General features: G+C 37.6%; 1 protein-coding gene across 3 annotated transcripts in view; it reads left to right on the forward strand.

Moving 5' to 3' along the window:
* The first annotated feature begins 2,014 nt into the window (after positions 1-2,014).
* Positions 2,015-14,826, forward strand: part of ptpn11b (protein tyrosine phosphatase non-receptor type 11b) — a 32,692-nt gene continuing 19,880 nt past the window's right edge. For 2 of the 3 annotated variants that reach the window (XM_044037685.1, XM_044037686.1), the window contains exon 1: positions 2,015-2,129. In XM_044037685.1, the coding sequence (XP_043893620.1) occupies positions 2,116-2,129 (14 nt within the window). In that variant the 5' untranslated portion in view covers positions 2,015-2,115. Of the gene's footprint in view, positions 2,130-11,465; positions 11,704-14,826 lie in introns of those variants that run through there. The other variant, XM_044037687.1, reaches the window with a different exon arrangement.

Raw genomic sequence — 14,826 nt, forward strand, 5'->3', positions numbered from 1 at the left:
CATTGCATTTGGCACAGAGAAATTCCACAGAGAGAAGAAATCCCCACTCCATCATTTCAGTGTTTGTCTGTAGGCTCCAGCAGCACATTAGGTCAAATAGTGGAAAGCAAATCCATAGACATGAAGCCTGTGGGCTTACAGACAATTGCATAAGCCCATCCATCCCCCAGTAGATTAACCAGGACTGATAACCACAGGCTGGTGACGTCAGCGTTGCTCTGACTCTCTTACTTCCTTCTGAGCTGGAAGTCCGTCCTCCTGTTGTGACCATACTCACACAATCATTTTAATGACTTTAGCCTTTTACATATGTTCATTACTATTAAGCCTCAGGGACATCAATCAATGGGCAAAATAATTGAATTAATGTTGAGAACTAGCCTTGTTTTATTTTTATTGCTCTCTACTATAAGTGAAAATACTGCCTATTTGCATTATGATATAGGTTTGAATGCTACTTTGTTTTTGTTAACCAGTTAATATCTCTATGCAAATGTAATGTATGCACATACATTACATTTGCATTTATGAAAATATACCAATTTATTAGGAACACCTGTTCAAGTGCACGTTAGCTCAAATATCTAGTCAGCCCATCGCATGGTAGCAACGACCTGCTGACGTTCAAAGTGAGCATCAGAATGGAGAAGAGAAGGGACTTAAATGACTGTAAATATAGATTATTTCAGAAACAACTAATCTGCTGGGATTTTCACACAAAGCCATCGCCACCGTTTATAGAGAATGATGCAATGTTGAGACAACGGTAATTTAAATAACCACTTATTACACACACAGTTTGCATAATATTATCTCTGAACACACAAGACATCAAAGCTACTTTATTTGGTGTTCCTTTGTACCCAATAACGTGGCCAGTGAGCATATACACATATAACTGAACATATATTTATCTATATGTTCAGAGTATTTGGTGACATAACAGCCTCCGTATAGGGACATGTACTTTATGTCATGTATTTCATTATGTTGTTGAAATGTTGAAACTACTTATAGAAAACATTTAACAAAGCTTTCTTTCATGTTTCAACCTCTGTGTTCAGACTCAAACCTGAGTCAGCCAATCAGAGTTGAGGACGTAGTGATCTATTTATAGGCACATTTTCAGTGACTGTGGGGTCATGGAGCTTCTGTTATTAACCTGAATATGTCAATAAGAACTTTGACAGTTTTCTCAAGGTTGCATCAAGTTAGCAGGAGTCAGTCAGAACAGGACAGGAAAAGCAGGTTGTCATGCAAAATAAAAGTATTGGAATTAATATGAAAAGACCAAGTAATTTAAGTTTGTGAGTTGTGATTGTTTTGTCAATGTGACGAGATGTGATGTGTTTTTATAAACCATGATTTGCCGTCGGTGTCCCTCGACTCTGGAACAAACAACAGGAGGAGATGAGGCTCACAGATTCTTTTAAATCACGCAAACATATCACTCTATTTGTGATATGATAATCTTTTATGTTTTTAACGTCTTTTCTTTAATTATCTTTATTCTTTTATTTGCTCTTACTTGCTTTCGTGTGACGTCTTTCCATTGTTTCATCCTTTAATTCCCTTGTACTGTTATTTATTTTTAACATTTGTTATTCTGAGTGACCTGATGTTGTCTTTCATGTTCCTGGGTTTCCTTTGTTTTTTCGTTGCTTTGACTGTCAAAACACTTTGAATGCCACATATATAAAATATGAAACTCAATGAAACCCCTCCACGAAACACGCTGTGTTGGGTTTGTCCTTTTGGGCTGAGGTTGAGGTGGCACAAGATGGTGGCCTGCTTAAATGAAGGCCCTTAACGAAAGTATAAACAAAGGGCTTATTCTGACGCAACAGAAACCAAAAGAAAAGCACTTAAACACTGATACAATCGTACTGATGGGTAGCATTTAGTATAGTTTTGTATCATAACAACACACCTCTTACTGGACCTTTAAACCCACAAACACGACCTTTGTTGTGAAGGTAATAACCGGAAGTGATGTCAGTACTTGTGTGCAGCTGAACAGTCAGGTTCACCAGCTCTCACACTCACAGCGGCTCAGAGGAGGCAGAGACAGCGGGGACCGTTATTGAGGACAATTGACAGCTTTCAGAGACTGCGATGACATCTCGCAGGTAATGACGAGCGTGGTTTGTTTAAAGTGTTGTTTTTAGTTTGAGCGGAACACGTAACGAGCAGCAGTGTCTCACACTCACACAACTGTGCTGATGAGATTGAGCTGAGGCTGAACAGCGGAGTCTCAACTTTTCTCGTCCCACACTCTCAGGGAACAGTTAACGAAGACACTTGTCGCCGCCGCCTCGTATTTTGAATATCTTTCAAGGGAACTTCATTTTGTTTTGCTGTCAAGTTTATTTTAAATTAGTCTTAAGTTATTTAAACTACTGTGTCAAAAGTACGAAAGTGAAGTTGACGGGAACGCGGAATTGAATTGAATTTGATTTAGCTGCTGCTGGTCTTGTTGTTGCAGAGGGAATGTGTTCATTCACGTTAATTAACTTTATGTGTCTGTGAATGGTGTGACATGTGTCTGAGCTTACTTTACATTTAATATGAATATCATTATTTTCACACACACACACACACAACACGTTGTAGCTTTGAGAAGTCTTTACACTCCCCCAGTCTATTTCTGTGTCTGTCCTACTCTCTCTCTCTCTCTCTGTGTGTGTGTTACTTCTTCAGGACCTTTTCTGACATAAACACTGACCTTATCAGGACCAGTAGTCCTCAAGAAGACCAAAACCAGTTCCTACTGAGGCAGAACCTCATCTCTGAGGTGTTTAAGTTTAGGGTTGATTGTGTTAGGGAAATTGTCTAAATGAATGGAGGTCAATGCAGTGTCCTAAGAAGAATAGCTGCACAAACCTGTGTGTGTTCAGTGCAGGAAACTGGCCTACAGCTTCCTGTGAATCTAACCCCCACACATTGTATGGAACATAACAACATTTTAAAGGGAATTTTAGTGAAATCTGTTGTTGAGAACACAGCAAATCAAGTGACACTTTATTAGGTACACTTATACACTTACACTTCTTGGTGTGACCGTCTACTGTTAGTAGCCCATGTGCTTCAAGGTTTAACATATTGTGTTTTCAGATATTTGCACAAACAGTTGACCAGGTGTCCTTAATAGTATGCCCAGTGCTTCTTATTGTTAGTTGGAACGTATAATGATAATTATTAGCATGAACTGTTTAATATCAGTGTGAAATGATCTGTTTGTCCTGAGTTGGTGGTCGACTGTAGTGTATCCTGGACCTTAATTCTATCACTTGAACTAGTTCTGACTGGTACTTGTAGTCATATTAATAATGTTGTGTGTATTCTGCCTACTATCACAACAATACCATAGTCCTCTTCCAATGTATTATTAACCATGTGTAATGTACATCTGTAGACTACTAATGATTTTAGACCTCACTGAAACATTGACCAGTTAAGTATATGAGGAGTCAGGGGTTGCTGAATACAATAAATTAATAAATACAGTGTGCCATAAATGACTAAGATTTTGTATTAGTGATTCATAAAATATCAGATTTTAAATTAAATGACCCTTTCCCGGCACTTTAGATAGATAATGAATAAGAAGTAATCAGAGTGTTGGTTTTTTTTAGTGTGATGCGTGAAGTTGTGCAGTATAAAACAAATATTTAAAGTCTGGTGCTTATCATAACTATTAGTCCATGTAAGGGAAACAACTGTTAGGGTAAGGGTGCAGATTTCACTACAAGGTGACCTCTGAAATGTAAACTCCAGCAGTCAGCTTTAGTCTTGACTATTATGGCTGTAGTGGATTTGAGAAAATGCAGAGTTGGCACATTTTAAAGTTTACAGCTGATACAAATAGACTGCCATTATAAGGGTGGAAAAGATTGCACATGTGTTTAATATCTGATTATGTTTTTCATGTGACTATTACATCGTGATTGCATTTGGTAAGTAAAGCTGCAATGGTGAAGATTTTGAGGTCAAAAGGCCAGCCTACTGATTTTAGTCCAGCTTCACAATACACAAAAGCTTTTTTTCTCTCCTCTGAACAAAGACTGTTGAATTAAGGCCATGTTATTTAGCAAATGACATTTTTCATATTAGAATCCGGCTGGATATGGCTTAATGAGTGGTACATCAAAGGGAGTTCAGAAACAGTAAAGGCAGCCAAGGTTAGGGTTATTAAATAACACGCAACATTACCAGAATAATTGGTCTTAGCATGTCTTACTTGTTTCCGGAAACATCCATGCACAGTTTTGCATCACTCACCTTTTTATTAGTTTTCAAGTTTTTGCTGTTTGATATGCAAAATATTTTTTGTCATTAATTATCAATAAAATGTAGATAAATCATCAGAAACACATTGTCTTTTCCAATTTGATGGTCCCCTTTGTCTATGGGTTAAAGTCCCTGTAAAGCAAATACACAGATTCTCCACTTTACTCATTATATACTATGTCAGAAAATAGTGGAGGAGTAGAGAGTCTGGTGGAGTCTGCTGTTCGGAATTTTTTATGCGTGTCTAAAATATGGCTCGATGATGCGCTGGGGTTATAGTAAGCATCTGTACATGTCTGGTGAACAGGAAGTTTGATACCAGTGTGTTTATGTTTATATTCTGTACAAACATGGACAAACAGTGACGTTTGTGGACTTTGGTCCCACTAAAGCATATAAACCTGTATGTATGTGCACGTGTGTGTTTGTCTCCTCCAGTGAACTCACACAACTCACCCAAAGTTTAATCATTCAACTTTAGTAAAGTGGTTAGAAACACATTTTTCTGTGAGGTGACAAAGTTATTCTTTTCACTTTACAGGGACTTTAATCAAACTGCACTTCCATGTTAAAGCACACTAAAGTGGCCCCCATCAACTAGTTTATTGGGAAATTACCCTTTAGTTTTACTTTTATTTTGACTAAATACTTTCAGATCAATAATTCAGATTGCTGGTTTGGTAAAAGTTGTGTCTGTTGTTAAGGGGGTCTCCTCTTGATTAAAATCTCAATTGGCTAGAGTAATGATTCTCAAAATGTGCCCCCTGGTAGGCTGTTATGGTAGTGCAGGTGAGCTATGAGAGGTAATCAAAAAAAGAAAAATTCAGTTTTGTAATTTAAAAAAAAATTAAAACAAATTAAAAAACATTTACAAAAGTTTTAAAAGGTAATCAGAAGTAACATATTTAACTGTAGTATTATTCATAATTTATCTGACGTTTATAAATGGGGATCATAGTTAGTGGAACATTGCATTGTGTGCTGAGTTGAACATGATGAGCAATAGCTTTCAGACGGAAAAAGGAAAGTGTGTGTGCTCATTAGAGATATGATTAAGTTTAGTATGGGACGCAGAAGATTTTCTGAATTCAAACCGGGCCGTGACACCCTGTAGTTTAAGAATGGCTGGGCTAGTGAATAAAATGTTACACAACAGAGAGTTTTTCTCAATATAATTTCTCGCTAAATCACCATAGTTGCCCCTGGGCCAAACCATACCCATGGTGGCTGTTCATGTCTGCCAGTTTCCATGGTGTGTCAGTGGCTGAATAACACACTATATGACTGTTGCTCTGTGGCTTGCTCTGTACTTCCTGAGCTGAAATACCACAGGGTAACACTACCACAGAGCATGCCATCTTGATGTGAAGGACCTGCTCTCCTTTTGATCATATTATCACTCAGTTTCCCAGAAGGATTGTGGTTCTTCATAATGTTGAGTTGGGCTGGAATTTCCAAAAATGTATAGCAAAATGTTGTGGCTGTTTAGTCCCAAAGAAAGGGTTTGTATTGTCTGTTGTAGCAGTAGCAGTTGTTAAGCATTATAACTGCTGGCCCAGAGAAACAGGTATTGATGGACAATCACTTTAGTCTGCTGTTCCATTTTACACTGCCTGTTGATTCTTTGTAGTATCACAAACTTTCCACTATTGGAAACCACCTCTGCTCCCCTTTGTTTATGGAGCACACGTCATCTGTCACTGAAACTCATTTGACCAGCTGAGAAGAGTGAGTCAGTATTTTTGATAAGCTAACAGGAAAACAACAGCCCATGTGGAGGAATAAGATAACTGGCTACATTTCCAGGACTGAACCAACTGTTCCAGATACTTGTTTTGCTTTTTTTTTATTCATCCAGAATTGTAACGTTGGCTTCTCCACATGTCCATGACCACTGATTGTTACTTAAAGACTAAGTAAAGTGTTGAAAAATATTTCGTCACAGGTTAATGTGCTACTCACTTGCCAAAGTTGAATGATTAAAATAGTCGCTAAGTGTAGGTTTTAAATCATGTAAAATTCAGCAACATTCATGGCTCTGAAACGTTGTGGGTTTGTCTTACTGTAGGGGTTGAACACACACGCAGACATTTTCACCATTTTAAACAACATACTGTACACAAACACAGCACTGTTTAGCGACGTCCTGCTCTCTCTCTTTCTCCCTCTCCCATCTCTCCCATCTTCACAAATTTAATCTCAAGTGTCAGAGCTTTGCTGTGTGTTTTTGCATCATGGTAAGACAGGATTTTGGGATAAAGACATCTCAGCTAGTTAGCAAACCAAAGGCCCTAGTGTAGGAGCAGCATGAAATGACTCACAAGTGAACAGTAAGCTGCTCACGTTATGCTAACTATGTTTCCTGTGCATCGAGTCATATTTTTAGACACACCTGAAAAATTCTCAACAGAAGACTGAAGAGAAACAGTTTTTAGTCTTTACTCCACAGTTCTTGACTCTATAGTTGTAATTTTTTTATAGGTTCACAGCACCTATTTTTTAACACATTATGTGTGAAGAGGAGAAACTCTGCCTTTGCTTTACACAGTCTTTAATGCTTAAATGTTGAATGAAAAAAGGTACTTCTGATTGAAGACAGAACATGTTTAACTAGGTAAATGTCAAATATTGGACGTAAAATACAGCAGAATGACATTGGTCGCAGACTGAGCCATGTAAATCTAAGCTGAGCTTTTGTTGGGTTAATAATGAAACATTTGCTGTTGAATGTGGCTCTTCTCTATGGACAATGACTTTAAGTACAGATTTTACCGTAAGCGATGTTATTAGTGGGCCACACAGCGGTGTTCGTTGCTACCACTGTTGCCTCACAGCAAGAAGTGTCTGCTTGGGTTTTCTTTCACATGCGAAAAACATGCACAAGTTAATTGGACACTCTAATTTGCCCGTAGGTGTGAATGTGAGAGTAAATGGTTGTTGTGTTGATATTGGTTAGCAGCTAGCTCCTGTAGCTGTCAATCATTTTACAGTTGCTCTGAAAAATGATTGAACTTAAATTAATTGACATTTTCAATGACAAAATAATTAACATTTACATTTTGTAGGCAAGTGATATCCAGACTATTTGTATTGTTAATGTCTCCATTAAGGAAACTGTCAGTTGTCTTTGAGATTAACTGCTCGAATGCAACAGGGTGGCCCATGTGCAAATTAAGGCCTGGCTCCAGGAAGAAGAAACTACTTCTGTATCTTTGTATCAAGATAAATCTATGCTTAAAATGTGTATTTCTGTAATTCTGTAATGTAAGTGTCTAATACTCAAGAGAAGCCACAGGACTGTTTATCTTTAATGAATGATAATTGGGGCAGTCCAAAAAGCTTCAGAGAATATTTTGACTTGAACTTCTGGGGGTTTCATCTTCACAAATGGAGTTCACAATATGTCATTAATATCCCATAGTAAAAAAAAGAAAGAAAGAAGGAAAATCTTACACAGATATCCCTATATATTTGCTGTTAATAATATAATTGTAATACCTAACAATTTCCCTATGGACTGAATATCTAATTTAACCACAGGTATAATGTGCTGTCCCTTAAAGGCTGTAAAGTCCCAGTTGTTGTGTGTTGATATATTGTGTGGGTGAACCAGAGCTTAAAACAATACATCATTGTTTAAAAATATTATTTTTATGTTTAATATACTTAAATGTTTAATATAAATGTTGTTGTTTTTTTTCCAGTGCAGCTTTTAATCCAAAATGAAAAAGGGATTATTTCATTATTTTAATCTTATGCATACTACTGGGCAAAAGTGCAAAGGATTGCATTTTCAAAAAATGAGTTTCTTGTGTGACAAATGTGCTTTGTAAAGCAGTCGAAATGATGAACACTTATCAAAGGATTACTCCACGGGTTGTTTCCTTATCTGGGTTTGCCATTCTGGGCACAAGTCCTGTGAGAATTTCAGTGTCACTTTTCCGTAAAGTTTTGGTTTTGTTTAAAAATACACAGTATTAATTAATTAAATAAGTAAGTAATTATTTACCAATAATTCTACTCTTTTTGACAAGTCCTGTTTACCCCATATAAATAATTAGAGTCAAAAACTATGGATATCCTGTGTTATTAGTGGTTTCTTTAAAGAAATGTCTAACTAGTCTGAAAGCATCAGTCAGTTATCTTTTACATACTGTGAGAGATTAAGTGTTAAACATACTTCATGTGCAATGTGCATTGACTGCCTGTGTTAGTTGTTTACCTTATTTTTCTAAGCTGGTGCAACACAGAGAAATAAAATATTCAGTGATGGGGTGTGTGCAAGTTTTGGACCCCATGTAAATACACTGACTCGTCAACTGGGCCAAAAATATGAGCAACATTACCAAAAATCCACACCCTAGGACTTGCCTTTGACCGATATATCCCTCACTGAGGCTTTCATGCTGCACTGCGGCTACTAAATATATCACCTTTTTGTCAGTGGGCTGAGACAGGAGTGCTTTAAATAGCCAACTGGAGCTATATTGAACTTGAGACATTATGTAAGAGGATAGAGTTGTGGCTGGATGCATATTGGTCTCCCCTCAACCAGCCTGGGGCCCAACCTGCAGCTCTCAGCTGCATCACACACTCCTGTTATACATCCAGGATATTCCCCCTTTTCCTGTCTCATCAGACGGAACCTGGTTCCTTCAAATCTCCACTTCTTTAAACATGTCTCTTGTCTTTCTCACTACCAAGGCCAGAGAAAGGGAAATATAGGGCGTCTGGTAGTTTTCAAAGGGAATCCTATTCTTGGAAAGCCCTGAGTCACTCCTGCTGCTGTGGTCATGATCTGAGGAGGCGAGGGAGGGAGCAATCATGGATAGGGTTTTATTGGAGGGGCATGTTGATCCTATCTCCTTAAAAAAAATCAAAATCTATTCTGCTGTAGATAATTTTGTCATTTAACAGGTTTTTAATATGACTTATATTATAAAGATAAACACTATTTGAAATTGGTTGGCCTGTAGATATATTTTGAAACCTCAGTAACGGTGTTTGTCGAGTATTGTAGTATCAACACAATGTCATTAAATCAACAAAAACTTTCACTGGAAAAAATGCATTCATATATTTAACACTTGAACCTAAGTAAACACACAAGCAGTTCTAGACCCAAGTAGCAAGTAGCAGGCCTGTATCTGCTAGCTTGTCTTAGTGAGTAATGCCCTAAAAGTTAATTATTAAACAGAGCAACACACACACTAAGAGGAAGAGCAAATGTATTCTGTCCTGAGCAGAGACAGTGCAGACAGCCAAATGATTCACTGCACATCTCATAAATGCTTCTTGGGAAAAAAGCAGATTTGCAGCCAGGATTGCATAAGTGACATTTAGAGAAACTGAGCTTCAAAATTAAAAATAACATGTCCTCTTTGATTTGTCTTGTGTGAAAAGGACAGCACTGGAACCAAAGCCAAAAACCAAACAGTGCATTGCAGTATCACTGTAAGCACTTTACCAGAATGTCAGTATTAAAGGTTATGGATTGAAGGTTTGAGAAACGTAAACCAACTTCCAGCTTCTCGTTCTTCTCACCAATCAAATGGGGGAAAAGTCCCCTTTTTTGGGACAATAGGAAGCTTTGTGGTGATCATTTACCTTCTCCTGTGACAATGCTGGAGCTGTGTTGAGGCTTAAGAGGAGCAAACCAGGCATTTTCATATCAGGCCACAGTTTTATGAAGTGATTGAACAGAGAAAACATTCTTGTTGGCTGTATTCAATTCAAATACAACTTAAGGCATTGTGGTTTATGTAGTTTACACTACACTTTGTAGTTAATACTCATAATATTTTTAGCAACACTGGAGGCTTGGCTCTTGTGATACCAATGAATGATGGTCTGTTCATTATTGGTTTGCTTGGTCAGTTCACCAAGTAGACTCATTTTGTATCTTAACAACTGTTACATAGAAGGTGTTAGGTCAACCCTGATGACTCAGCGGCGTTCTGGCACTACCAGGTGATTAGTCAACAACTACTTAATGATTGCTATAAAAATACTTACTGAAATACTGACATCATCTCTAAATTTAAACACATAGTTGCACAGATCCATTAGCCTTTGTGATGTTGAAATACATTTTTCTGAGATGCACTGTGATACAGACACAGATGATTATTGTACATGTTGGACATTTGTTTTTTTTTTGAGGATGGAACATTTCAATTTAATTTGTAAAGAAATGTATAAATAACAGGTGAGTTTGTATTCATATCACAGCCAGTATTGATATAAAAAGTAGCCATTTGCATTAATATAGGAAATTCAGGATGCGGTGGAGCGTGACATATCATGGAGTCAAATTTAACTGAATTGTTGAAGTGATAATTGTAATCTAATGGAATTGTGAAGATGCACAAACTCACTCACTCAATTAAGGCCGTTGGCTCTAAATTATTAGACAGCCTGATTGTCTATATTGGTGTAGAAGTGGGTAGTAACTAACAAAAAGGATGTGGGATGACAAACAAACTAATGATTTGTATTCAAATTCCTGAAGAGAAATAAATCAATTAATTGCCACCATTTGACATAGTTGACAAATCCAGGGGTCATTACATGTATCTTTTCCAATTGTTAATTTGTTATTTTTTTGTATTTTACACTCATATGCAGATTTCTCTAACCCACCCTTGCATAATTATGTGCCTAATGCCATATTGCTGAATTGGCTGGATTGGAGGGTTTAAGTTTGTGAGCTACACTATGATCTGGTGTAACTATGCCATGAATGATTAGGTGTAATCTGCAGGCATTGGCAACACAGCTGTTGCTTTTAGCCTCTGACAAGATAACATGGACCTTGCAGCTCCCAGAGACATGGCACCCAGATCTGGCCTGGCCTGGTCTGTGTTACAGCCAAAAAAAGCTCTGTTAGCATTAAGATCACAGACTCAGCTTTGGGGCACAGCCACTGGACAGCCACTGACCTCTTAGAGAGAGAAGGTGAGACTGATGGAGGGAAGTAAAGGGTGGTAGACCTGTCCTACCACCAGTGCCTGTCACATACATCTGAGGTGGGAGACGAGAGAAGGCGGGGTGGGGGGGCGCCTGATAGTGCCGATGAGTGCTGGTATCAGGCCTGTGCACGCTTGACCAAATCCCAGATTAAAAAGCCTCCGCCCCTGGCTCGCTCTCCCTCCCACCCTACACTTACTCTCTTTCTCTCTAACACTCTTTCAAAGCAACCACTCCATTTCTCCTTTATTTCACTCACTGTCTCTGTTCTATTCTGTCTAACCCAGTAACACTTCTGCAAACACCCCCACCCTCCCCCTTTAGTCTCTATATCTTCCTTGCTCGTGCTGATCCTCCCTTGTGTAACAGTGCCCAGTGCTGGATTACTGAGATCTGACGCTGCTGAGACAGGCGGCTGTTGCAGGCTTTGACCAGAATGGTGAGGTAGGGCAGAAACAAGTACCATTCATCTACAGCCAGTTTCCTGCTGCAGGATGACCCTTGCACCTCTTTTAACCCCTCCTCTTTACTCAAAAAAATCCTTTAATTCTTCTGTAATTTGATTAATATAACATACTGGATCCAGTGGTGTAGGAGAACAGGTGGGTGTGAGGAAAGCATGTAAAGACTGTAAAGAAAGAAGCTGAGTTGCTTTATAGACACTCAGGAGAAGCTGTTGTGTGTCCCCCACCAAACAATACCCCAAGTAATCTGTCCACCAGACAATACCCATAATCTGTCAATGGTTCCCCACTACAGTAACCCAAATACAGTGACTAGATTGAGGTTTATTGTACACAGCAGGTGTAATATTTAAAAAAATATATTCAAGTAAAAGATGGGAAATACTGCATTTCATAACAATGATTGTGACAAAAACTATGTTAGGTTGTATTTGTGGGTATTGCAAATGTGTAAACTGGTCAGATCGGTAACAAGACACAGAAATGGACCATAGTGATGTTATTGTTCACTGTAAATTGTTAAAACTATAAAATCATATCATGGTAATGATCCTTATAAAACAAATATCAGGAGTTATTGGAAATGTTTATTTGGTTGCATGAATTGTAAAATAGCAAAAAATTTCATGACAGCATTTATTTTTTAAATCACAACTCTTGACATTGTTGTCGGCCTCAATGTACAGCCCAATATACATTGTGTAGTCTAGGCTGTAACTCGGCAAATCGGTTTGTTCTGTTACATGCCTTTTATTAAATGGAATAAGTGTTTTATAGTGAAAAGTTTATAGAAATCTCAGTCCAGCCTCACCTGTAGTTGATAAATAAAGATATACTGCCAAGGAGTGCCATGGTCCACAGCTAAGAATATTTAATCATAATCTGTGTTTATACTAGAAATGAAAACAATAAAACATAAACAGTAGGCAAAAGACATCTTTACAAAAATAAAAACAGGAAAAACATAGTTTACATAGTTTTCATACAAACATCCTCAATACACTTCCTGTATGGAAATTTGATTGTATGACAAGTAAATACTGTAAGTTTTGTCTTCATATACTTAACCAACATATTATCAATGCATTTTTACTGTGCCACTTATATACAGTGCAGTATCTCCATGGATCCACTTTGAGCAGTGTGGATAATACATTTATCACTCTCTTAAGTGCCTTTGAATCATTTCCTGTTTGTCTCCATGGTCCTTCATAAGCCAACCACCCAACCTCCCTGCTAGACTTCTAGACAGTTCTCTGGTGTCACAGGGAAGGCTTTGTCCAGATCACACTCTCCTCTGCGCATGCATTCATCTCCCAGTTATCAGTGAAATTTCTCCTATAATCTGCTTCCTCAGCTTTTGTCATGAGAGTACAAGCACCTCAGATTGCTTTTGCCTCCCAGTAAGGTCTGAGTCAGATCTCTGTTCTGGGGTTGTTTGTCTGTGTGTTGTGTTGTGGTCCTGTTCATGGCAAGGGTTCAGTCATCAGCCAACTCAGCCTGTTTGTTTGTCCTGTTGTTAACCTCCAAATAACATTGTATTCAAGTACATAGTATTGGAGATGGTGAAATGTGATAATGTATCATGTCACGTGACAATATTGTCACATACAATACATACATATACATGCCTTTTTATAACTTGACATCTTTTAAGTCATGGTGTGATACTGGTTCATTTTATTTTTCTGGCATGGCAGCAGTACATCTCCATATATGCAATGTCTTTGTCAAAATAATTAATAACAACAATGGCAGCAACAGAGAGGCATAGTGTCTTGTGTTGCTCTAAATGTCATGTACCCCTCCCTTCTGTACTAATCCATCTCGTATTTAGCATCATTACTTACTCTCTGATGGTGCCTGCCTCTCACTTCACCTGTCTCTGCTTTCACTGGTCTCATGTTTCCGCTCACTCAAAGTCAAAATAAGCTGAGCTGCTTTGTGATTGACAGTGCCACTTTGGTTCCTTTGTCGTATGCTTTATGATTACTGTTGCTTTAACAGCAAAAACATACATCTGAAGTTCACAGTAACCTCTTTCAATTTGTTTCAGTAAATTTCACTGTTGAGTAAAGTAAATATGTCAGCAAATATCAATGTCAAGTCTACATTTTCTTGTTACACAGTGATTTGCAAACTTAATAAGATGAATTTTGTCACGCACCGAGCTGAGATTCAGACCTTTGCTCCCGGAGACCGCAACAGTACTTGTATTTGCTGCTCTGAAGTGACACTAGATCAACTGAGCCAACACATGAGTCATATTTTGATCTTACTGTCTTGGGTTTGTGTCTTACATTGAAATGCTTTTCCACTGTTTAGGCTTTCAGATATAATCTTCTCAACATGAGCTTCTTCGTTGAGGCGTCTGCTGCCTGCTCTCTACTGGGATATATTAATCAATAATAACTCTTTGCAGTGTGTCGGGGGTTGTAATGAAAGGCTACAATTAAAAATGTGAAATGTATCATTTCTATGATCACAAAACTGTCTGTGGAATCATTGACATTTACAAAGGCTGCAAGTAAAGGCTATTTTTGTATCTGTGTAATCTGGTTACAATTTGTTACCTAAATGTGATAATCTGCTGCTGTTCATAATGCTCTTAAATGTTTCATATAACTACCTGTAATAATTGATCTTGTAGTAATTAATTTGTCATGAGTCTTCTTAATGTATTATTTTCTTTTTACAAAAGTAGGAGAGTATGTCATGTATTTTTTAGAACAGACCTCATCCAAGTTGACTAAAGTAGATTTGTCAACACTGACAACTCTGCACTGTAGCCAAGTTTCTTCATCACTGATTCAAAATAGTACTGTACTTGGCAGCTACAAGCTGTCATAAATCCAGAGACTTAAAGTAAAAATGGTAGTGTGATTTTTTTTTTTCTAATGATGAAAGATTTACCATACGAAATGTTTAGACTAGTTGCAAAGCATAGTTGCATGTATTTTTCAGTAAAAGATAAAACAAATGTAATTCTCTGTATGTCTCTATAATTTTAAATAATTCAATGTTTAAATATAGATTTGGATCAAACTGATCTTAGCTACAGTAGCTTCAATAATTTATACTCATTTATACTGTATATAATAAC

The sequence above is a fragment of the Solea senegalensis genome, linkage group LG11, assembly GCF_019176455.1.
Source record: "Solea senegalensis isolate Sse05_10M linkage group LG11, IFAPA_SoseM_1, whole genome shotgun sequence".
NCBI classification, from domain to species: domain Eukaryota; kingdom Metazoa; phylum Chordata; class Actinopteri; order Pleuronectiformes; family Soleidae; genus Solea; species Solea senegalensis.